General features: G+C 40.0%; 1 protein-coding gene across 1 annotated transcript in view; it reads left to right on the plus strand.

The window, feature by feature from the left end:
- The first annotated feature begins 3,350 nt into the window (after positions 1 to 3,350).
- The window catches only part of LOC101488096 (myosin heavy chain, fast skeletal muscle), a 13,178-nt gene continuing 2,562 nt past the window's right edge, over positions 3,351 to 13,966 (plus strand). The window contains exons 1-32 of the mRNA XM_024802469.2: positions 3,351 to 3,428; positions 3,625 to 3,679; positions 3,947 to 4,162; positions 5,198 to 5,341; positions 5,429 to 5,585; positions 5,709 to 5,736; positions 5,831 to 5,942; positions 6,023 to 6,115; positions 6,214 to 6,277; positions 6,390 to 6,488; positions 6,592 to 6,695; positions 6,906 to 7,044; positions 7,146 to 7,264; positions 7,457 to 7,606; positions 7,759 to 7,929; positions 8,015 to 8,321; positions 8,481 to 8,551; positions 8,648 to 8,735; positions 10,042 to 10,159; positions 10,237 to 10,360; positions 10,491 to 10,627; positions 10,796 to 11,051; positions 11,134 to 11,376; positions 11,475 to 11,651; positions 11,742 to 11,887; positions 12,175 to 12,265; positions 12,376 to 12,765; positions 12,883 to 13,009; positions 13,111 to 13,229; positions 13,325 to 13,521; positions 13,603 to 13,786; positions 13,875 to 13,966. The exon at positions 13,875 to 13,966 is cut by the window's right edge and continues 74 nt beyond it. Coding sequence (XP_024658237.2) covers positions 3,959 to 4,162; positions 5,198 to 5,341; positions 5,429 to 5,585; positions 5,709 to 5,736; positions 5,831 to 5,942; positions 6,023 to 6,115; positions 6,214 to 6,277; positions 6,390 to 6,488; positions 6,592 to 6,695; positions 6,906 to 7,044; positions 7,146 to 7,264; positions 7,457 to 7,606; positions 7,759 to 7,929; positions 8,015 to 8,321; positions 8,481 to 8,551; positions 8,648 to 8,735; positions 10,042 to 10,159; positions 10,237 to 10,360; positions 10,491 to 10,627; positions 10,796 to 11,051; positions 11,134 to 11,376; positions 11,475 to 11,651; positions 11,742 to 11,887; positions 12,175 to 12,265; positions 12,376 to 12,765; positions 12,883 to 13,009; positions 13,111 to 13,229; positions 13,325 to 13,521; positions 13,603 to 13,786; positions 13,875 to 13,966 — 4,451 coding nt within the window. The 5' untranslated portion in view covers positions 3,351 to 3,428; positions 3,625 to 3,679; positions 3,947 to 3,958. The remainder of the gene's footprint in view (positions 3,429 to 3,624; positions 3,680 to 3,946; positions 4,163 to 5,197; positions 5,342 to 5,428; positions 5,586 to 5,708; positions 5,737 to 5,830; positions 5,943 to 6,022; positions 6,116 to 6,213; positions 6,278 to 6,389; positions 6,489 to 6,591; positions 6,696 to 6,905; positions 7,045 to 7,145; positions 7,265 to 7,456; positions 7,607 to 7,758; positions 7,930 to 8,014; positions 8,322 to 8,480; positions 8,552 to 8,647; positions 8,736 to 10,041; positions 10,160 to 10,236; positions 10,361 to 10,490; positions 10,628 to 10,795; positions 11,052 to 11,133; positions 11,377 to 11,474; positions 11,652 to 11,741; positions 11,888 to 12,174; positions 12,266 to 12,375; positions 12,766 to 12,882; positions 13,010 to 13,110; positions 13,230 to 13,324; positions 13,522 to 13,602; positions 13,787 to 13,874) is intronic.

Below are 13,966 nucleotides of genomic sequence, written 5' to 3' on the forward strand. Positions count from 1 at the left end.
TCAGGTGTATAAATGTTGTATAAAACGTAATAATTAAACATCTTTTCATGTTGATGTATTTTTAATGCTAATCAATTCTATTTTCTACAGGTAGATGGGTCTCTGCACACACATCATTTTTCAGTTTTTTGCTACAATTTCATGTTTACATCATTCCTGTAAATCTATTCCACTGTGCCAAGGTTTTTTCTAATATGGGAAAATCTGCAAATAACATTTATGTGGATTGTTTCCTTTTTTGTGTGTATTGTTTTTTTTTTTACTATATCCTTTTTAAAACATGTGAAAAAAGTAGTTTTGCACCTGCAGTCTCTCTTACTCTTCCAGCTTTGTCAGTTAGCACTTCATGAGTCGTTGTTCCATCTCTCCATGTCTTCCGTTTTTTCTCTTCTCCTTCTGCCCCATTCCTGTGTAGATAATTAAAAAACAGCATTAGTTCGTTGCTTTTATTAATTACCTTTAAACCTTTAGGGGGAAAACTCACATGGCAATGGGATTTTGTGATAAGTAGTTATTAAATATGTCTTACTCAATCAAGTGTACATGTATCATTTGATTTGTGATGATCACATTACTGCCTGTGGAAAACAACCTTGGCTGTGGTCAGAAAAAAGACAGGAAAGGTTTCATTAAAGGTTCTGCTGAGAACTATGGAAAACAGCAATGGTGTTTTTAAGCTTGACAGGAGAGGCAGCTGGTGCTTTTGGGATACATAATAGAGTTTATACTGGGTGCACTACATCAGTGAACTCTTCAATTATACTTGTCTGATGGGCATACAGGTTTCATTTCAATCCAGATGTTCCCCAGTATTCATTTAAATATGCTTAAAGTTCAGTTCAAGGTGATCTAGAGCAATTCCCTACATTCAAAAATCACAGTAAACCAGTGAAATATCTTTACAATCTATTACAATTAGAGTTCACATAAAAAAGCAAGGCTGGAAATTCTACTGAATTTCTCAGAACAATGCATGCAATAAATAATCAGTATGAAAGCTGAATAGCATATAGAAAAATCTGAAAACATGTCATACCATATTTTAAGATAGTTCCAAGGGACTGTCCCCGGTTTTCCCATCTTCTGTCCAATGCAAGCTGGTACAGATTCAAGCATCACCCTGTGACCTGAATAAAACATTTTGTATAATAATAATAATAATAATAATAATAATAATAATAAAAGACTAAAATAAAAGAATAAAAGAATAAATTATTTTTAGGTAAATGCAGGCTCTCAGTGAAAGCTGGTGAAGCAGTGTAATGTTAAGAGACAAGAAGATGATCATGATGGTGATGATGACAGAGAAGCCGGTAACATGATCAACATGTTTGCACATTTGCAACTCGAGGCATATAAGATGCCAGTGACTACCACTCATGTGGCAGTCATTAACACTGCCAGGAAATTAGTGCATCCCAAACTACTACTGCTTTAATAACCAGACCTTGCTCTTTAAAAAAAAACAAAAGAAAAAAAAATTTGTAATTCAGTTTCTTTTATCAAAAAATCAGGAATAGTCGATTCATTTGCATAACGATGATGGACAATTTCATCTGCATGAAGCCATTAGCCTCCAAAATATCAAGTGTGAGTAACAAGTGTAACTGTTGGAGACAGCTTAACAGTCACACCCAGGCACTCTCACACTTATCACCTTCTCACGCCCTAATACCAGAGCCCTACTGCAAGATGGGTACTGCCAAGCCAAAATCTCAGACCTAATTTTAACAAAGAAAAACCACGCCAACAACAAAACTCTTTGTCATCAAAAAAGGTCACAGTCAGTGCTCCTTGCAGCTATATTTGAGCACCACTTATTATCAGCATGCACTGAAAGATTAAAAGACAATATTAAAAATGTAAAAGCTGCATAACAACACAGCATTATTAAGAGAGTTTAATAAACAAATACTTCTCTTAATGAAATAATAACACATTCTTTAGTAATTGAGTTCCAGGCTTTGCAATTAATGGCATCAATATGCCACACAACAATCTGAATGGCTGCCATAACGCAACATACAAAATATAACTCTACCACATGGTTAAAAAAAAATCACTCTACTGACCTTAGGTTTTCACATGTAACTAAAAATGACAAAACACAGGTAAAACACTGTTCTACACATCAGATTAAACTGGACAATACTTACAGTGTTGCACATTTGAACACAAGCACAAGGATGCTTCTTTGTGTTCAGCCAACAGACTGGAATGTTACCCAGCACTCATCTTGGTTTATTATCCACAGCCCAGCTGATACTCTTTGACAAATGAAGAAGGTGTCAGGCGTAGATCAAAGTCCATTAAAATACAATAAGCCTGCTAGGTATGTAGCATTTGACTTTAGTATCAACATAAGCCTGATGCTATATTTGAGTTTTGCCCTAATAAGACAGAAGATTTCGGAGCAGGTATCGTGTAACACATGTTTATTGAAGACAGAGGCTCATTATATCTTGTGGGTAAGTGCTTTAGAATGCCTTCTTCTTATTCACTGCTGTAAGTTGATCTTCTTTCCAGGGAAACAGTGCCCAATGGCTTTCTACCCACGCTTAATTGTGCCGGCTGTTCCATAGTCTTGGCAAAAATGTCTGCACGCTTGCCATCCTTGACAAAAGCCTCAACAAGCATCTAACAAACACAAACAATATGGAATTGAATGCCCTAAACAGTGTTAACTCGCTCCGCTTAGATTCACAGGAAAAATCCAGGATGAGGTCATTTTTCAAACATAAAGGAAGAAGAACTGGTACTCTGCTGCTCTACTTTTAGGGATTGTCTCAGTCTCCCTTGTGTGTCCCTTAAGAACAAGACTAAGAACAGCTGTTGGCACTGTTGTAAAATGTAATGCCTTGGCAATCCTTCCTTTTCTTTAAAGCTTTTTGGCACTCATTTTATTTTATAATAATTTCTGACTTGTAAGGCCTCTGAAACAGTACCTCAGTGACTTTTTAAAGCTTCCCCAAAGCACTTCGAGGGACTACTGTTGTGCCAGAGACCAATAAAAAGATCCATTAGTCACACCTTTGGACTGTCTGTAACTGCTGACTTGACTTTAGCCAAAAATGAGCCAATTTCCTATCTGTGCTACACATAAACAACCAAAAGCCAACTGCACATCTGTATGTTACATAAAATTTAAAACAAGACAGGAGTATGGAGTTCGAAATGCTGCTTCATCTCCGTATTTTTGCTGAAGGCAACACAACCTGACTGTGTTGGTAATTACAGGTACAGGAATTCTGGCATGTAAGACGTCCAGAAGACATAAACTGTGCGATGACAGAGGTGGAGGAAAGAACTGGTGCACAAGGATAACACCACACAGCATGACCAAATAGAGAAACCCACTTGTGATAGGCTCCCATCATTTGATATAAAAGGAAGAGCAAGCCACCACCAAGCACAGGCACCCAGCAAAGGTAAGTATCTTGGGGAGGTAATTTATTCCAGTACTTTGCCATATCATAGGAATCAGGCTGGTTATTCACATTTTTATGTTTCCAAACAGATTTTTCTTTAGAAAAAATAGAAAATTAATTTCTATTTAATACTATTTTAAAACAAAGAACCACTGACTTAACTGTCTAATTTGTGAATTTTTGTTCCTTATTTCAGAAGTCTGCAGTGAAGTCTGACAGGAATACCCATTTCTCATCTGGTGTCCTCCAAGGTAAATGTGATCAGTTTTCGTGATCAAGAGTACCAGTGCATGAGTAGGACAGACACAAGAGCGGATCTTTATGAGCATCTCTTGTTGGTACTTATTGAATCCCTGGCTTGAGAGTAGCTACTCTGAGAGTAGCTACTCTCAAGCCTTCTCTTCTTAAAGGAATAGCATGTTTGACTGTATAGGTAGCTATAAGAGTGTGAATATATGTAATATATACACTGCTGACAAATAAGATGAATGACTCCTCTCTTGTTTCCTCACTTGCAGTAAAGGGTCATCATGAGTGGGGACGCAGAGATGGAGTGTTTTGGCGCGGCGGCCATGTACCTCCGCAAGCCAGAAAGAGAGCGCATTGAAGCTCAAAATATTCCATTTGATGCTAAAACAGCATACTTCGTGAGTGAGCCCAAAGAAATGTACCTCAAGGGGAAACTTGCTAAGAGAGAGGGCGGCAAAGCCACCGTGGAGACTCTGTGCGGGAAGGTGAGAGTAGTGACACTTGAATTTGTGCAGCTTCAAATGTGAATTCAGACTGCTCAAGTTATGAATAACTATATGGATATGTTAACTATATGTAGCATGGTCCAAATATCTGAAACCAGAGAGGTTTGGGTATATTTACATGTAACACACGAAGTCATGACATGTAAGATATATTTGGAATTTTCAGAATCTGACAAACTCTTTTCAGCAATCAAATGTAAACTTGTGAGATTGCCCTGAAGCCATTCTTCACCACATGATAGCAGAAAACATGGCATCACAACTGAGTGAAAATGTCATAACTCAAGTTGTTATGGTAAGAAAGAAGGGGCTTTTCTCAGCATAATGGTTAGACTGAAAGTTTCACTTGGTTCAATTCAAGCCAGTGATGTGAATTTCCTTTGGAGTTGAACCAAGCTGGTGTTGTAAAAAACAACAACAGCAACAACAAACAAACCAAAAAAAAATGCAGGTGCAGCTATAATGCTAAATTAAAACACTTCTCAGAAGGAGGAAGAACAGAAAGAACAAGGCCAGACATACCCAGAATTTCACTGTTGATAAAGTTCAAAGTTGTTTGACACCAGACTTGAATCACTAAACAATACACCAAAGAATACTAGCACTCCTTTCTTCTGAGATACGGTAAAACCTCCGGTTTTCATCGCTGTGAACAAAACAGACAGCAAAATCTTTACATGAACTACTTGAAGAGTAACAAAAGCCAAGTACTGTTAACTGTCACAGCTTAATGTGTGAATGAGTGTGGCACGAATAGCATTGTCCGATTCATTCTGACAATGCTATTCTTGCCACATATTAAATCTGAAATACAACCTTGTGCAAAGTAGACTAAGACGAAGTAGCTTTTTGGACCCATTTGGATGTATTCCACAGTCAAAAACTGATCAGAAGGCCAAATGAATAATTCAAAATAAGAATGAGAATAAAACAAACAAGATTAAAAACAAATATCACAATTTAGACAAAACTGCTTAATTCTATCTGAATTTACATTTGTGCCTTCTTTGGCAGACTATCACCGTGAAAGAAGATGAAGTCTTCCCAATGAACCCTCCCAAATTCGATAAGATTGAGGACATGGCCATGATGACCCACCTCAGTGAGCCTACTGTGCTGTATAACCTCAAAGAGCGCTATGCAGCATGGATGATCTACGTGAGTTGATCAGAACTCCATAGCTGATACTCGTGCTCACGACAAAAGGAAGATATGCATCATAAATGATCCTCTCTGACTCCACAGACCTACTCTGGGCTGTTCTGCGTCACTGTGAACCCCTACAAGTGGCTCCCAGTGTATGATTCAATAGTTGTAGCAGGATACAGGGGCAAGAAGAGAATTGAGGCTCCACCCCACATCTTCTGCATCTCTGATAATGCCTATCAGTTCATGCTCCAAGGTAATAAACCTTTTTAAGATACAATGTGTCCTGATCATTTTGTAAGCTACAGTTCAGAAATAAAACAGCTGCAATTCAAAAGTGAACGAATTATTTTGGCTTGATGATTTTGGTCTCTTACAGACAGAGAAAATCAGTCCATCCTGATTACGTAAGTACAAAGCATGCTTTTATATGATGAGCATTTCCAAAAGTATTATTTGCAATATCGAAATTACAACTCTAAAACTCCTTACTCTAACCAGTGGAGAATCTGGTGCAGGAAAGACTGTCAACACAAAACGTGTCATCCAGTACTTTGCAACAATTGCAGTGGCTGGAGGAAAGAAAACCGAGCAAGTTCCCGGCAAAATGCAGGTAAATGAAGTTGCAAAATATGAGATCTAAAAATCAATCAAAGAATTCCTGTACTCACAGCTCATGAACGGTGTCTTTAGGGGTCACTGGAAGACCAAATCATTGCAGCAAACCCACTGTTGGAAGCTTATGGTAATGCCAAGACTGTGAGGAATGACAATTCTTCACGTTTTGTAAGTTATTTTGGTGATTTTACCTTAATTCTGTGGTAAAAATTCACAGTTCATGTTCACTGTTGCATTTATAATTGAAACATTATTCTCCTGCTTAGGGAAAATTTATCAGAATTCACTTTGGGACAACTGGAAAACTGGCTTCGGCTGATATTGAAACATGTATGATTTTTGTTTTGGTTTTACTTATGTATTTATTTTTGAGGGAATTATCAGACTGCTTTGACTGCTACAAGGAAGATTTGTGATAACCACGAAACTTAAATCTGTACAGATCTGCTGGAGAAGTCTCGAGTGACGTTCCAGCTCTCTGCTGAGAGGAGCTACCATATCTTCTATCAGCTCACAACGGGCCACAAACCTGAGCTCATCGGTTAGAGAATTATACCAAAATGACACCAAAAAACAAAATATAGTGTTTTTATATATATATATATTGTTCATTATGTTTTATGTATTTTGTTTTTCTCATTTAGAGGCTCTCCTGATCACCACAAACCCATACGACTATCCCATGATCAGTCAGGGTGAAATCACTGTCACGAGTATCAATGACGTTGAAGAATTCATCGCTACTGATGTAAGAACAGCTTCACTCACGACCTTTCACTAATATTAATAACTATATAAACAGAACTCCATGAAGCTCATCATATTGATGTTCGGCTTTGTTAATGGGGAGTTTGAATTAAAAATGTAATAAATGCTGAATCAAAAACAGCTTTCTATTTTACATTAAAATATAATGGGTTCTGTTTGTGCTTATTAAAACTTATTCATCATTTCACAGACTGCCATTGACATCCTGGGCTTCACCGCAGACGAGAAAATTAGCATGTATAAACTGACCGGAGCTGTGATGCATCACGGAAACATGAAGTTCAAGCAGAAGCAGCGAGAAGAGCAGGCTGAGCCAGATGGCACTGAGGGTATGAAGAACATTGTGCACTTTAAGCACTGCTGATTTTGTCACTTGAAAGAGGACCTTTGAGGTAGAGGTTTATTTATTTATGAATTTGTGTTCATATAGTTGCAGATAAAATCGCCTACCTCATGGGTCTGAACTCGGCTGATTTGCTAAAAGCACTGTGCTACCCGAGAGTGAAGGTTGGGAACGAGTATGTGACCAAAGGTCAAACTGTTCCTCAGGTACAGATGTTACAAAGAAAACACACAAATAACAAATGAGTTCCTGTAAGACAGTGTCTTTAAACCAAACCCTTCAAGACACTAATACATATTGATAAGGCTTTTTTTTTTTTACCAATAGGTTACAATGGCACTATTCCTAAATTTATAACCACTAATGATAAAATCAATATCCCTTCACTTCAAAATCAGGTCAACAATTCCGTCAATGCTCTCTCAAAGTCGGTCTATGAGAAAATGTTCTTGTGGATGGTCGTCAGAATCAACGAGATGTTGGACACAAAGCAGTCAAGAAGCTATTTTATTGGTGTCCTGGACATTGCTGGGTTTGAAATTTTTGATGTAAGTATGCAGAACTAACACTGCATTGTCTTATGTTCATGTTGCTAATTATGCAAAACATTTTCAAAACAGTTCAGGGTTTAGGGTATGTCAAGAATAAAAGCACAGTCTTGTTTTGGGTGCGCTTGCTGACCTTATCTGTATTTTTTCAGTTCAACAGCCTGGAACAGCTGTGCATCAACTTCACCAATGAAAAACTGCAACAGTTTTTCAACCATCACATGTTTGTCCTGGAGCAAGAAGAGTACAAGAAAGAGGGCATTGAATGGGAGTTCATTGACTTTGGTATGGACTTGGCTGCCTGCATTGAGCTTATTGAGAAGGTGAGCCGTGTGCTGTCCATTTGCACACATAAAACAATAGAAAACAACTTGAAACTGTTTTTTTATGCTTCTTTCATCATGGCAGCCAATGGGCATCTTCTCCATCCTTGAAGAGGAGTGCATTGTCCCCAAGGCAACAGACATAACCTTCAAGAACAAACTCTATGACCAGCATGTTGGCAAAAGTGCCCCCTTCCAGAAACCAAAGCCTGCCAAAGGCAAAGCTGAGGCCCACTTCTCCCTGGTGCACTATGCTGGTACTGTTGACTACAATGTTAATGGCTGGCTGGAGAAGAACAAAGACCCCCTGAACGACTCTGTGGTACAGCTCTACCAGAAGTCTTCAACAAAGCTGTTGGCTTTCCTGTATGCGTCACATGCCTCTGCAGAAGGTGATGATCATATTTTTAGGACAGAATTCAGAGTTTCCATTGTTTTCATTATATTTCAAAATGATCAGATTTAGTACAGAACAGAAAAATAATTACATTATAAAATAAAAAATTATATTTAAAGTCATTTAAGTTTATATCTGACATTTAATGTTTCAGCTGAGGGAGGTGGAAAGAAAGGTGGCAAGAAAAAGGGTGGGTCTTTTCAGACTGTATCTGCTCTGTTCAGGGTAAGCATAAAAATATTATTTTTTTCCTCAGATGCGTAGGTAGCATCCAGGGTTTACTTTCCATCATGTGAAAATTTGAATATTTTCATATTTTAGGAGAATCTGGGCAAGCTGATGACGAACTTAAGGAGCACTCATCCTCATTTTGTACGCTGTCTCATTCCAAATGAATCAAAAACTCCTGGTAAAGACTGGTAACAATAATGTAAATTAATGCATTTTAAGGTCTGTGAAGGTTCTCAGTCATCCAGGTCATCGTAGTCAAAGGAGCTTGCAAAGAAAAGCGTCTGGACTTCTTTAAGTTACTTGAAGACGTTTCACCTCTCATCCAAGAAGCTTCTTCAGTTCTAAGGTCAAATGGTGGAGAGTCCCAGATATAAACCTAGTGGGAGTAACCCCCCACAGAGGGACAAAAGGACCCCCTTTTGTCCCTCTGTGATGATGATGATCCTCTAATCGCCTGAGCCAAGGTGTGAAACTGGGTGTGGGTCCCAATCAGCCAGAGTTTCGGGTGAGTTCATTGTGAAACCTGGCCCCACCTTATCATGCGAATTCCTAAGATCAGATGGCCCAGGATGTGAGTGGGCGTTAAGGCGTCTGGGAAGGGATCTCAAAACTGGATTATAGATGGCAGAGAGTTGGTGTCGTAAACCCCCGCCTCTGTTCAAAGATGGTCGCTCACAGTGGACATAGATGGCTTCTTTCACTCCTCTTTCAAACCATCTGTCCTCTCTGTCCAAAATGTGAACATTGGCATCCTCGAAAGAGTGTCCTTCATCCTTAAGATGCAGATGGACTGCTGAGTCTTGTCCTGTGGAGGTGGCTCTTCTGTGTTGTGCCATGCGCTTGTGAAGTGGCTGTTTGGTCTCTCCAATGTAGAGGTCTGGGCATTCCTCGCTGCACTGTACAGCATACACCACATTGTTAAGTCTGTGTTTTGGAGTTTTGTCTTTCGGGTGAACTAGTTTTTGTCTGAGCGTGTTACTGGGTCTGAAATGCACCGGGATGTCATGCTTGGAGAAAACTCTCCTGAGTTTTTCTGATACACCGGCTACATAGGGGATGACAATGTTGTTGCGTCTGTCCTTCTTATCCTCCCTCGCTGGTGTCTGGTCTTCTTTTCTGTGCCTCTTTGCTGACATTAAGAACGCCCATTTAGGATAGCCGCACGTTTTGAGTGCTTCCTTTACATGTGTGTGTTCCTTCTTTTTTCCTTCAGGCTTAGAGGGAACATGTTCTGCCCGGTGGTGTAGGGTCCTAATTACTCCAAGTTTGTGTTCCAGAGGGTGATGGGAGTCAAAGAGGAGGTACTGGTCCGTGTGTGTGGGCTTCCGGTAAACTTCGATGTTGAGGTTGCCGTTCTCTTCAATGTGAAACGTCTTCAAGTAACTTAAAGAAGTCCAGACGCTTTTCTTTGCAAGCTCCTTTGACAATGCATTTTAAGGTAAATGTAATGCCATGTACATGACTGAATTTAATATGGGTTTAAGGTCTCATGGAGAACTTCCTGGTCATCCACCAGCTAAGGTGTAACGGTGTGCTGGAGGGGATCAGGATCTGCAGGAAAGGGTTCCCCAGCAGAATCGTCTACGGTGACTTCAAGCAGAGGTGATTACTAAGAATAAAGACATTTGCCACAATCTAAAGATCAACTTCTCCTTAATTCATCATGTACCCCCAATCAGATACAAAGTGTTGAATGCCAGTGTCATCCCTGAGGGACAGTTCATCGACAACAAGAAGGCCTCAGAGAAACTCTTGGGCTCCATTGATGTTGACCACACACAGTACAAGTTTGGCCACACAAAGGTACAGTAACAAAAAATGCAAACTTTTGTTGGTATTTTAAATAAACTGCTGCTAAATCAGGATACTTTAAGCAGGTATTACAATTTTGCTTTTGACAATGCTGTATGTGCTCTGTATGACTATTTTTCAGGTGTTCTTCAAAGCTGGTCTCCTGGGTCTATTGGAGGAGATGCGTGATGAAAAACTCGCTATCCTTGTCACAATGACGCAGGCTCTCTGCAGAGGTTTCCTCATGAGGAGAGAGTTTGTCAAGATGATGGAACGCAGGTACTGTAGGCATAGTAGCTTTACACACCAAAGGGGATTTTTACAAATGCAGATGACAACTTCAATGTAATTTCTGCGCCAATTTTTTTCTTTCTGTTTCAGCCCATAGTTTTTATTACAGCTTTTCAGATCTAAAAATACCAATTTTTCTCAATCTTCTATCCTCAGGGAGGCGATTTACTCCATCCAGTACAACATCCGTTCATTCATGAATGTCAAAACCTGGCCTTGGATGAAGTTGTACTTCAAGATTAAGCCTCTGCTGAAGAGTGCAGAGACGGAGAAAGAGATGGCCGCAATGAAAGTGGACTTTGAAAAGACCAAAGAGGATCTGGCAAAGGCTCTGGCTAAGAAGAAAGAGCTTGAAGAGAAGATGGTTACTCTCCTACAGGAGAAGAATGATTTGCAGATCCAAATTCAAGCGGTATGTTAAAATAACAAAGGAATTTGAACTGTCTTTATGAATGAGGAAATCTTAATCCATTTGTATATTACTATCAATTTAGGAAGGTGAAAACCTTGCTGATGCAGAGGAAAGGTGTGAGGGGCTCATTAAAGCAAAAATCCAGTTCGAGGCCAGACTTAAAGAGACAGCTGAGAGACTGGAGGATGAGGAGGAAATGAACGCTGAGCTGACTGCAAAGAAGAGGAAGCTGGAGGACGAGTGCTCTGAGCTGAAGAAGGATATTGATGACTTGGAGCTGACCCTGGCCAAAGTGGAAAAGGAGAAACATGCCACTGAGAACAAGGTTGGTGCATCAGTCTCAAGGCTTTGAGGTCAAATTGTTTGCAAACTGCAAAGACGTTGTTTTTTGGGTTTTTTTTTTAAAAAATACTGTCAATATAGGTTAAAAACCTGGTTGAGGAAATGACTTCCCAAGATGAGACAATTGCCAAGTTGACCAAAGAAAAGAAAGCCCTCCAAGAGGCCCATCAGCAGGTCCTCGATGACCTGCAGGCAGAGGAAGACAAAGTTAACAGTCTGACGAAGGCCAAGACCAAGCTGGAGCAGCAAGTGGACGATGTGAGTATAGCAATTTGAGTTTCCTTGAAAATAAACTATAAACCCCAAAAATCTCAAAACCAAAATAAAATCTTATCTTGTTTTACACAGCTTGAAGGTTCCCTGGAGCAAGAAAAGAAGCTTCGCATGGACCTTGAGCGGGCTAAAAGAAAGCTTGAAGGTGACCTTAAACTGGCCCAAGAAACCATCATGGATCTGGAGAATGATAAGCAGCAATCTGATGAGAAAATAAAGAAGTAAGCAAAATGCAATTAATCAAATTTAGTATCTAATATAACTGCGTTTGTTTAGCAGACAGCAGCAACGCTAAAGATCATTTCCCGACCAACCAGCATATGTTACTGAAAAACAAATCATAATAAAAACAGAACGGTTCGCCCACTCTTCCGCAAAAGTGAAAAAACAAAAACTCTCTATTTCAGTGTAAAAATCAGCAGTCAGAATGAGGGTTACCTATTTCAAGAATAAAAATAAATAAATAAAAAATGTGGATGTAAAATTTGGTTTGAACTTTTCCCCACAGGAAGGATTTTGAAATAAGCCAGCTTCTGAACAAGATTGAGGATGAGCAGTCTCTTTCTGCTCAGCTTCAGAAAAAGATCAAAGAACTGCAGGTTGGTGTATCTGACAGCAAGCTGCCAAGTCTATTACAAGTAACAAGTATATTCAGCTTTATTATTACATTTTGATTAGATGTCTGTTTCTTTCAACATGTAAATCATAGGCTCGTATTGAGGAGCTCGAGGAGGAGATTGAAGCTGAACGTGCTGCTCGGGCCAAGGTGGAGAAGCAGAGGTCTGATCTCTCCAGAGAGCTGGAGGAGATCAGTGAGCGGCTCGAGGAAGCTGGCGGGGCCACTTCTGTTCAGATTGAGATGAACAAGAAGCGCGAGGCCGAGTTTCAGAAGCTGCGGCGTGATCTCGAAGAGGCCACCCTGCAGCACGAAGCCACCGCCGCAGCTCTCCGCAAGAAGCAGGCTGACAGCGTGGCTGAGCTAGGAGAGCAGATTGATAACCTGCAGAGAGTCAAACAGAAGCTGGAGAAAGAGAAAAGCGAGTACAAGATGGAGATTGATGACCTTGCAAGCAACATGGAGGCCATCGCTAAAGCCAAGGTACGATAAAGTAAAACATTTGACAAGCAAGAGAAAACATACATTTAACCTTATGTTCGTTTACATTTGGCTCTTGTGTCCATTACTTTAGATTATTGCAGCTTTTGTTCATTTCAGGCAAATCTGGAGAAAATGTGTCGCTCACTGGAGGATCAGCTGAGTGAGCTGAAGACCAAAAATGATGAACATGTGCGGCAACTGAATGACATTGGGGTGCAAAGGGCAAGGCTTCAAACGGAAAATGGTGGGAAAACTATTTTTAGCTATTTTTTCATTCGATATATGATCATATTCAAATGTGGATTGTTTTTTTCTTTCTTTTCTTTTTTTTCTGTCTCACCTTAGGTGAAATCGCTCGCCAACTGGAGGAGAAGGAAGCCCTGATCTCTCAGCTGACAAGGAGCAAGCAGGCTTACACTCAGCAGATTGAAGAGCTAAAGAGGCACATTGAAGAGGAAGTTAAAGTAAGTGCACATTAAAAACACCTGCACTACCCCGGAGCTGATTAAACCACAATTTAAGTTAATAAATTAAATATTTTTTTCCAATTTTCTGTAAGGCCAAGAACGCCCTGGCTCATGCTGTCCAGTCAGCTCGTCATGACTGCGACCTCCTCAGAGAGCAGTATGAGGAGGAGCAGGAGGCCAAAGCTGAGCTGCAGCGTGCATTATCCAAAGCAAACAGCGAGGTGGCTCAGTGGAGGACCAAATATGAAACCGATGCTATTCAGCGCACTGAGGAGCTGGAGGAGGCAAAGTAAGTCGTCGGTTTTAGTTTCGTCCTATCGCAAACTATGTTTATAATAGAATATAAAGTCTGTTAACTAATCGTTAACAGGAAAAAGCTCGCCCAGCGTCTCCAGGATGCAGAGGAGTCCATCGAAGCTGTGAATGCAAAATGTGCCTCTCTGGAAAAGACCAAACAGAGACTGCAGGGTGAAGTGGAGGACCTGATGATCGACGTGGAGAGAGCTAATGCTCTGGCTGCTAACCTTGACAAGAAGCAGAGAAACTTTGACAAGGTACCATTTTCATTTTTGAGTTATTTATTTTAATCAAAGCTAATGAATCATGAATTATGCAAATACATGGGTCTGCCTTATATCTAAGATTCTTGCTGAGTGGAAGCAGAAGTATGAAGAAACCCAAGCAGAACTAGAGGGATCTCAAAAAGAAGCTCGTTCTCTCAGCACTGAGCTGTT

Source organism: Maylandia zebra, linkage group LG5 (assembly GCF_041146795.1).
Source record: "Maylandia zebra isolate NMK-2024a linkage group LG5, Mzebra_GT3a, whole genome shotgun sequence".
Lineage (NCBI taxonomy): Eukaryota > Metazoa > Chordata > Actinopteri > Cichliformes > Cichlidae > Maylandia > Maylandia zebra.